Source organism: Oncorhynchus mykiss, chromosome 14 (assembly GCF_057628025.1).
Source record: "Oncorhynchus mykiss isolate SJ-2025 chromosome 14, ASM5762802v1, whole genome shotgun sequence".
In the NCBI taxonomy this organism is placed as follows: domain Eukaryota; kingdom Metazoa; phylum Chordata; class Actinopteri; order Salmoniformes; family Salmonidae; genus Oncorhynchus; species Oncorhynchus mykiss.
Window position 1 is genome coordinate 22,448,847 of NC_143035.1, and position 9,518 is coordinate 22,458,364.

Consider the following 9,518-nt stretch of genomic DNA (forward strand, 5'->3'; position numbering starts at 1 on the left):
CTTGTGGCAAACTTTAAACGACACTTTTTATGGATATCTTTAAGAAATGGCTTTCTTCTTGCCACTCTTCCATAAAGGCCAGATTTGTGCAATATACGACTGATTGTTGTCCTATGGACAGAGTCTCCCACCTCAGCTGTAGATCTCTGCAGTTCATCCAGAGTGATCATGCCTCTTGGCTGCATCTCTGATCAGTCTTCTCCTTGTATGAGCTGAAAGTTTAGAGGGACGGCCAGGTCTTGGTAGATTTGCAGTGGTCTGATACTCCTTCCATTTCAATATTATCGCTTGCACAGTGCTCCTAAAGCTTGGAAAATCTTTTTGTATCCAAATCCGGGTTAAAACTTCTCCACAACAGTATCTCGGACCTGCCTGGTGTGTTCCTTGTTCTTCATGATGCTCTCTGCGCTTTTAACGGACCTCTGAGACTATCACAGTGCAGGTGCATTTATACGGAGACTTGATTACACACAGGTGGATTGTATTTATCATCATTAGTCATTTAGGTCAACATTGGATCATTCAGAGATCCTCACTGAACTTCTGGAGAGAGTTTGCTGCACTGAAAGTAAAGGGGCTGAATAATTTTGCACGCCCAATTTTTCAGTTTTTGATTTGTTAAAAAAGTTTGAAATATCCAATAAATGTCGTTCCACTTCATGATTGTGTCCCACTTGTTGTTGATTCTTCACAAAAAAATACAGTTTTATATCTTTATGTTTGAAGCCTGAAATGTGGCAAAAGGTCGCAAAGTTCGAAGGGGCCGAATACTTTCGCAAGGCACTGTATATTGGCCATATACCCCCCCCCCCCCCCCCCCCCCCCCCCCCCTGTGCCTTATTGCTTAATTATATTGCAGTACCACTGCAGTTATTCTGCAATTACTGTGTCCAAAATACCACAGTCGACTGCAGTTGCTGCACTTTTTTTGTAAGGGTTGCTAGTTATCTAAGTAAGATACTGAATTAATAAGGTGACGAGGCATCATAATGTCTTAGCTTTCTGCCGTGTCAAAGAAGTCAAAGCCCTTTGGATGAGTTATCTGTACAGCTGCCAATGCTATCTTTTTGATTTCCTTGCATTTTTCTCCTCTGCCTGTCTGCTCCTCTCCGTCTGCTCTTTACCCGTCTTCTCAGAGCAGAGCAGGCAGGCCCCTTGCCCTAGCGACTCTGGACAGACACAGTGTGTACACATGCTGCATCAGAGCAGACAAGCATGGATCAAAACATTGTTCATTTGCGCAATGTCTCATTCACATTCGCTTGTAAATGTCTAAACTTACCAAAAGTGACATTCGGTAGCTCCTACATATATTTATAACTTTATGAGCTGGATTGCCTGTCTTTGCCATTTGTTATTTTCGTGTGTGTTTGTTAGCATATTTAGCTAGCAGACTCAATGGAAATTTGCTGTTACTTGTGCTACTTTTGTTAGCATTCTGGAAACAGATTCCCAATGGTCGTTTTTTTGCATTTGTTTGGCACCCCCTGGTGTATTAAGCATGTAATATTGTAAATCCCAGAATGAAGATACAAAAATCTGGAAACCGCCCAACACTTATATCTTGCCCTTTGCACCTCTGTTTCTCAATCTCTCCCACCCCTCCTCCCCCCACTGTCTCATTCTCTGTAGTTGGGTATACCATGAATGATCTGATCTTCGAGTGGTTGGCCGAGAACCCGGTGCAGGTGGCTGATGATCTGACGCTCCCACAGTTTGTGCTGAAAGATGAGCAGGATCTAGGCTACTGCACCAAGCACTACAACACAGGTGGGACCTTGGTGGAACTTCACTTCCATTGTTCTTCTGGTAGAAACATAAATTACAGTATAGAGGTTTGGGGATTGAATCCAAGTTTAAGAAAAGTTCAGAGCATAAAGACAGTGCTTTCTGCTCACTTAGTTTAACTGAGAAAATATATATATAATTAAGTGCTCTATGGAGTAGCAACAACTTCCTTATCAACATGGACCAGTGGCAACTTTTCCAACCTACACATTTTAACTACTTAAATTCTTCTGAATATGCCAAGAAGACTGACACACATACTTGCCATTTCTATTGTTTCCGGTGGCAGGTAAATTCACCTGCATCGAGGTTAAGTTCCACCTGGAGAGACAGATGGGCTATTACCTGATCCAGATGTACATCCCCAGCCTGCTCATTGTCATCCTGTCCTGGGTCTCCTTCTGGATCAACATGGATGCTGCCCCGGCTAGAGTGGGCCTAGGCATCACCACCGTGCTCACTATGACCACCCAGAGCTCTGGGTCCCGGGCCTCTCTACCCAAGGTCAGCAGAGATAATGGTCTACCAACCTCAGGGATGTAGTGTTAAAAAGTAAGGCAAGTAAGCGGGATGATGGACGGCGAGTATAGTAAGTGCTAGCGCACGTAAACACTATACACCAGATGCGTCACTGTCAACGCAGGGCTTGTAGGAACCGCTAGATTTGGTGGGTATGTATCAGAATCTTTCAAATTGTTTCAGTCCAATCAAATGACTCCTCTCCCAATGCTGATTGGCTATTTCAGATGTCACTTTAGTAGGCTGGTTCAAAGTAGGACATGCCAATTTTCGAAGTATGAAACTAAGATCAATTTGATGTTACACCTGGTTATCGTCACCTGACAGATCAACAGAACGCAATGTAACGGTCCAGTTCATAACCAATACTTCCAGCATCTGCAATGCTTGCCATGACACACATGTGGAAGTACCTGGATAAGTAACTGCTGCCTCACGCTAGGCCTCTAGGTTTGACGGGTTAAGAAAATATCACAATAGCTAGGTTAGACTGAATAAGGAAATATCACAATAGCTAGGTTAGACTGAATAAGAAAATATCACAATAGCTAGGTTAGACTGAATAAGGAAATATCACAATAACTAGGCCATGTCTAGACAGGTAGCTGGCAGACTATTGAATTTCCAATTTGAGTTTGATCTGTTTTGACCTTGGCGTGTTCATGAATAGAGCGGAGTTGACTTTACCTGGGTCTTACTGTGACCTCTCAAGGATGATGTCTGCCTGTATCTTATTGACTCTCATTGGAATTCTGAGCCATTCTGAGGACATGGCTCCATAGTCTGCCTGGTTGAGGGATGGGTTGAAAGTCACACCTCCGTCATTATGCGCACCAACACCTCAATTGATTGGCTATTGATGACCCGGCGACATTGTGTACCCCTTCCCTGCGTCTCCAGGTGTCCTACGTGAAGGCCATTGACATCTGGATGGCCGTGTGCTTGCTGTTCGTGTTCGCCGCACTGCTCGAGTACGCAGCAGTCAACTTTGTCTCACGGCAACACAAGGAGTTCATCAGACTGAGGAAGAAGCAGCGGCGGCAGAGAATAGTGAGTGTAAACCACCACACATACACCTACCTGTCATCTCCTATCACACTGACTTATGCCCCATGTTATAGTGCGCCTATGTTTATTCAGAGACTGACAACGGCAACACACTACAGCTGGCCGTCACATTACATGAGAAAGATCAGCTCGTTTCAGGCTCAGCTCATTTCCATGGTGAGCACTAACTTGCATAGAGGTTTGTGTGCTCCCTGCTCCCCCCGGCACACCATTCCCCTGCTGGGTTAACAGGCTGTTTTCCAGCCTCACATCACTGGAACTCTGGGAAAGTAATACAGGGGGTTTTAAAGAATGAATGAGAGCTTACGACTTAAATTGCTGATCTGAAGTATTACTTTCCAGGCAAACAACCAATCCACCATGTACCCACTTGTAGAGAGTGTAGAGCGGTAGTGCTACTGAGAGCATATGATCAAATGGAAGACCCTTTAGCGAAACAGAATTAAATCTCAAGAGCAGAGACAAGAGTCCGAAAGAATCACATTAAGCTGTGCTCCAAAATGGCTGGGCTGCTTTCCCAGACTTGTAGTAAAGCCTCCACTGTCCAGGGCAGACAAATCCCACAGATTTAATGGACCGTCTACTGGACCCAAATCAATAACAGGGGAGAAAATGATTGTCCACGAGAGCAAGAAGTAACTCTTCCCATAGCGGCTATATCGGTCCGTTAACACAGGACTAGTAAAGGGCCAGTACATTACTTTTGTGAGGAAATATTAATATTGTTTTTTAATTCCTATTTTTCAGGGGGGTGTTTCAGCACCCCTACTTCCCCATGACTCCTCCTCTCCACCTCAGTTGGGCAATTACTCCCGTCGAGAAATTTGGCTTCTGAGTTATCCATCTAGGATGGTATTGAGGCAAAGCCTTGGTCTGATTGAGCACACCTGTCTACTGCCACCGACTGACCAGGGTTCATCAATACCTATTGTACCTCCATGGTCTTCAGCTTTGAAAAACCAGAGAGAGCAGTTAGACCCTGAGTTCCAAGCACCCATGTACCTCTACTGTATACACTACAGCTTACATCATACAGGAATTAAAATGTGTTATATTGTAGGGTGTTTGCCGAGCCAACAATTGTAGGGTGTTTGCCGAGCCTACTCTAGTTCCTTAAGGATATTTTCCTCAGCCTCCTGAGCCACAGTAATTCCTTTGGTAACAGCTATGGATGATGAATTGTACTTTCAACGTTTTCCTTGAGTACTTCTGACTTAAAGACTAAATAGCATAGCTTGTTTTCCGTTTAGTTCCACATCACCATGTTTGATACATTTTATGTCCACTTCTTTTATCACACGTTTTGGCTCAAAGCTAGTGCTTTAGCTGAATTTGGAATGAAGCAGAGAAGATTTCCTGCACTCAGCAAAAAGCAGATTAGCATTTCTGTGGAATTAAGTTTGAGGAACTAAGCGACTCTTTCTCTCGGGACCCTTGTAATATAATAAAAGCTGAGCAAATAAGTACACAGTCCAATGTGCAACTGGTTTCTGACTGGTATTGAGAGAATAGCATGGTTTCAAATGGCATTATTCCAATCTGTGTCCTTGCTCCTTTCCCTACGGAGGCCATGGCCTTGGCCAATCAACCGGGGAGTGTAGAGTCACTAAGGAAAGTGAACGACCTGCCTAGCAACAGCACTACCAGCACCAGCTACCACGGGAACCTGAATCAGCACTGCAGCGCCTGTGCCAGGGTAAAACCAACCCGTGTCACCCCAAACTGAATGTCTTCCGCCACTTCTGATCCCCAAACTGAATGTGGTCTGCTCCACCATGTGTCGGCCTAAAACAAGCCCCTTCTCACTCTCCTTCCCCTGGTTTGGCTCCTGACCTTCACTCCGTCCTAATTATAAACATTTATTTGAAGTCCGATGCCTTTATGTCTGCGGCTCCAGGTGTGTTCTCTCCCTCGTCTGTCATCACTTTGTGGGGGGGGGGGGGGGGGGGTTTCACAGTGCCTTCAGAAAGTATACATACCCCTTGAAATATACTTACCTGTTTGATTTCAAAGTGGCGACAACTACTTGCTGCTCTGACCCCCAGGCCAAAGTCGATAATGTAAAACGTTGGTGTGAATTTCTAGCAGTCGGTTAAAAGGAAAGTCACCAGAAGTGCAACTCCATTTTTAACACCAACTTTTCCACATACACTCAGTTTACACTGGCAATAGGGCAGTTCGGGAAAATACCCGGTGGGCTGGTCCATCTTTAGGACGCAGAGCGGGCGCAGCCCATGGGCATGCAAATGTTATGATTTTTGCTCAGAATGATCACCATTTGGCTAATTGACTGCAGTCCAATTAACCAGACGCTGGCCCAAAATGGACCGACCCAGGGCCGGTGTTTCAGAAATGCCTTGACCAATTTCTGGTCCTTGTCCACCCCTGCTCTGCAGAGTCAGGACACTGCATGCTGTTGATCCCAGTGGTGAGAACGGCACTCCTCTTCAACAAATCACAAAGTGTGTACCAAAGCTACCTGACTGGGGCCATGAGCACGGGCCAATGACGATGAGTACCTATTATCTTTAGTGAAACGCATCATTAGACCTCAGCACATGACGTACTGTAGTTTAGGTGGAAGTAGAAGAGATAATTAAGTGCAAGAAGATCTCCTCATCCTTCTGTTGTAAGGTGTAATTTGTCATTGTGCAACAGATAAATGGTTAGTTTCTACCAAGTTCACTTACAGCCAAGGAACAAGGCAGGCAAGTTGGAGAGGGAAGCCAATGCTCATTATTGAAGAAAGGAACATGGCGGAGCTGAAGTTGGGCAATAAATGGGGGACATATTGGTAACTGCCCTTCACTAAGGGCATCAAGGGTCAGGGAGAGAGACACTCGGGGGGGGGGGGGGGGGGGGGGTCAATTGACTCACTGCCTTCACACTGACTATTAATCACCCAATTTAGATCCTACATCTCCACTTTCCCCCTGCCAAATGGCATCTCTCAAGGTGTCAAAGGACTGTCAGCGTTAAGCTACATGTCTATTAATATTCTCCACAAAGAAAGGGAACAGGGCGTCTCACTCTGCGTGGAAAGGGTGCCATCCATCACATGGTAATGCCCATTGTGAGTTTTTTGTCGGACCCCGACTTTTCACTCAGGCACCTTGAGAGATCATTAAAAAAAGTGTCCTTAGCCTACAAAGAGAAATGGAGGTAATTTTTGTTATACTGATAATTAAAACGTCCCCTTCGCTTTAATGACGCTGTTGACACTCCAGAAAGGCAGATGATTGAACAAAAGCGATCTTAGGTCGCTGGCTTGATTAATTAATCAATCAATCAATCAAATGTATTTATAAAGCCCATCTCTCATAAAGAATCCATCACACGAGGCAAAAGTACAACACTTTAGACTGGAAATACATCTCCCTTTAAGTTATATTTTCAGGCATGCTTGATGTTTTTTTATTTTTATATCGTGCCCTCACCCTATAGCCCTTTTGCTACGATACACCCCAAATGCCTGCGTCGTTGAATTATCCACTGGGAAGAAATATGAGCTAATGCCAGTTGACAGTGTGAAGCCAATCTGTGTTTTCCTTTTGATCCCCCAGGAAGAGGAACTGGCGAGAGACAGCCGTGGATTTTACTTCCGCGGCTACGGACTGGGTCACTGCCTACAGACCAAGGACGGAACAACTGTGGAGGGGGCAACAGTCTTCACCCCGCCACCCCCAGCGGTGTCCACTGTTTATGATGGCGAAGTGGTCCGCCAGCGCTTCGTGGACCGGGCCAAGCGCATCGACACGATATCCAGGGCCGTCTTCCCTCTGAGCTTCCTCTTCTTCAACATTTTCTACTGGATCACCTACAAAGTGCTGCGACACGAAGACATCCATGCAAACTTGTAATACACTCTCTGCTCTAATCCCCACAACTTATTCATTGTTTCATGCTACATTTCAGTTTTTCTTCTTTCAACCAAAACTGCCTGCAAGATATACATTAAAAAAGGAGGATTAAGTGTTTCAGAGGCATATGCTTCATAACCATTGATCCTAAAAACTCTGCTCAGGTAGGTCTTCAGGATCTCAGAGCGAGAGCATGTGAGCAGAGAACGAAGTGAAGATATGGATTCAAACTGGTGTTAGATTGCTGTTTGTTTTTTGCATTCTCTTTTATCTTACTCCTCTTGTTTTGACTGGATTACAGCAGATGCTACAGGCGCTAGACTAGAGACATAACAATGCTAGTCTTTGAACTTCTGCCTGAACTCTGAAGTCGTTGTCTTTGCCTTTAGCCATATTCCAAAGTGAATATTGATTGTAGCTGGGTGGATAATGCTGACTTGAATTTTAACACTCAATGCATCTTTGAATGAATGTTTTTAAAAAATAACAATTAAAAAAAGGCTTTTTTACAACTTTAGATTGCCAAACAAATGAGGGCGGGATTGGGGTCTTTGATATTCTGGATATTTAAATGGGGTGGGGATATGTTGTTTTAACTACATATGACAAGATTATATATGTATCACACACAAATGTATAAACTGTAGATAAACAGAGTTGTTCATCGATTGCACACCTCACAAATGTGTATTTCCTTTTGTCTAACATTTGAATAAATGGGATATTCTGCCAGGAAATCGCAATTGCTTTTGCTCCTCTGTCGCTAAATGTATTGTTGGCGGAAGATCGAAATTGCTTGCATCACAGAAGAGCAGAGCTGTAATACACAGAAGATTCAAGACTGACTTTTAAAACAGTCAGGAAATTCCCCAACAGATTTACAGCATCACAGACAATTGCTTTCTGTTATAGTCTTCCATTATAAACTGGGTGGTTGGAGACCTGAATGCTGATTTTGCCGAAAGCCATGGTACAGTATATCAGACAATACCACAGGTATGACAAAAAATACATTTTTACTGTTCTAATTGCATTGGTAAGCAAGTTTATAATAGCAATAAGGCACCTCGGGGCGTTGTGGTACAGTATATGGGCAATATACCATGGCAAAGGGCTGTAGTAATCCTAAAACCAGCCCCTTAGCCGTGGTCAATTCGTCATATACTACACCCCCTCAGGCAGAATTACTTAATTAGAGTACACCAACAGTGGGCCAAATTCCATTAGGCAAGTGCAAAAAGTGTTGCCACTATTTCATGAAATTTTACAACTTTGCTTCCCAGCAATTTTTTTATTTTTTAAATTTTATTTCACCTTTATTTAACCAGGTAGGCTAGTTGAGAACAAGTTCTCATTTGCAACTGCGACCTGGCCAAGATAAAGCATAGCAGTGTGAACAGACAACACAGAGTTACACATGGAGTAAACAATTAACAAGTCAATAATACAGTAGAAAAAAGGAGAGTCTATATACATTGTGTGCAAAAGACATGAGGAGGTAGGCGAATAATTACAATTTTGCAGATTAACACGAGTGATAAATGATCAGATGGTCATGTACAGGTAGAGATATTGGTGTGCAAAAGAGCAGAAAATAAAATAAATAAAAACAGTATGGGGATGAGGTAGGTAAAAATGGGTGGGCTATTTACCGATAGACTATGTACAGCTGCAGCGATCGGTTAGCTGCTCAGATAGCAGTTTGTTTGAAGTTGGTGAGGGAGATAAAAGTCTCCAACTTCAGCGATTTTTGCAATTCGTTCCAGTCACAGGCAGCAGAGAACTGGAAGGAAAGGCGGCCAAATTAGGTGTTGGCTTTAGGGATGATCAGGGAGATACACCTGCTGGAGCGCGTGTTACGGGTGGGTGTTGCCATCGTGACCAGTGAACTGAGATAAGGCGGAGCTTTACCTAGCATGGACTTGTAGATGACCTGGAGCCAGTGGACATCAACAGTTTTTTAAGGCTTTTCCCCGGGGCATTAATTGTCACTAGCAGAAACATGCATCACCCCTATACTTTTTTCTATTAGAAGCATCACTGCCAGAATCCTTGAGTGAAACGTCTGAAAGCTCCCATTCATTTTCCTGTCCCTAGTGAGGCTATGGACGTGTGGAGACGTGGAAAGAAAGAGTGCATTGCCAGCAAGGGAGGATAAATGATTTTTTAAATGGGAAATCAGAGGGTGTTTTGTCAACTAATGAGTTTAAAAAGGACTTGCCGTTCACTGCTAATGACAATGAATCCAGACCAGCAACTTCAGCTCACTGTCCTTTGTCTGAG

General features: G+C 43.9%; 1 protein-coding gene across 3 annotated transcripts in view; it reads left to right on the forward strand.

Annotated features, from left to right (window-relative positions):
- The window catches only part of glra4a (glycine receptor, alpha 4a), an 80,124-nt gene extending 72,152 nt beyond the window's left edge, over positions 1 to 7,972 (forward strand). For 2 of the 3 annotated variants that reach the window (XM_021561503.3, XM_090198587.1), the window contains 4 exons: positions 1,633 to 1,770; positions 2,078 to 2,292; positions 3,208 to 3,357; positions 6,939 to 7,972. In XM_021561503.3, the coding sequence (XP_021417178.1) occupies positions 1,633 to 1,770; positions 2,078 to 2,292; positions 3,208 to 3,357; positions 6,939 to 7,235 (800 nt within the window). In that variant the 3' untranslated portion in view covers positions 7,236 to 7,972. Of the gene's footprint in view, positions 1 to 1,632; positions 1,771 to 2,077; positions 2,293 to 3,207; positions 3,358 to 3,447; positions 3,532 to 4,942; positions 5,072 to 6,938 lie in introns of all 3 variants that reach the window. The other variant, XM_090198588.1, reaches the window with a different exon arrangement.
- The last annotated feature ends 1,546 nt before the right edge of the window (positions 7,973 to 9,518 follow it).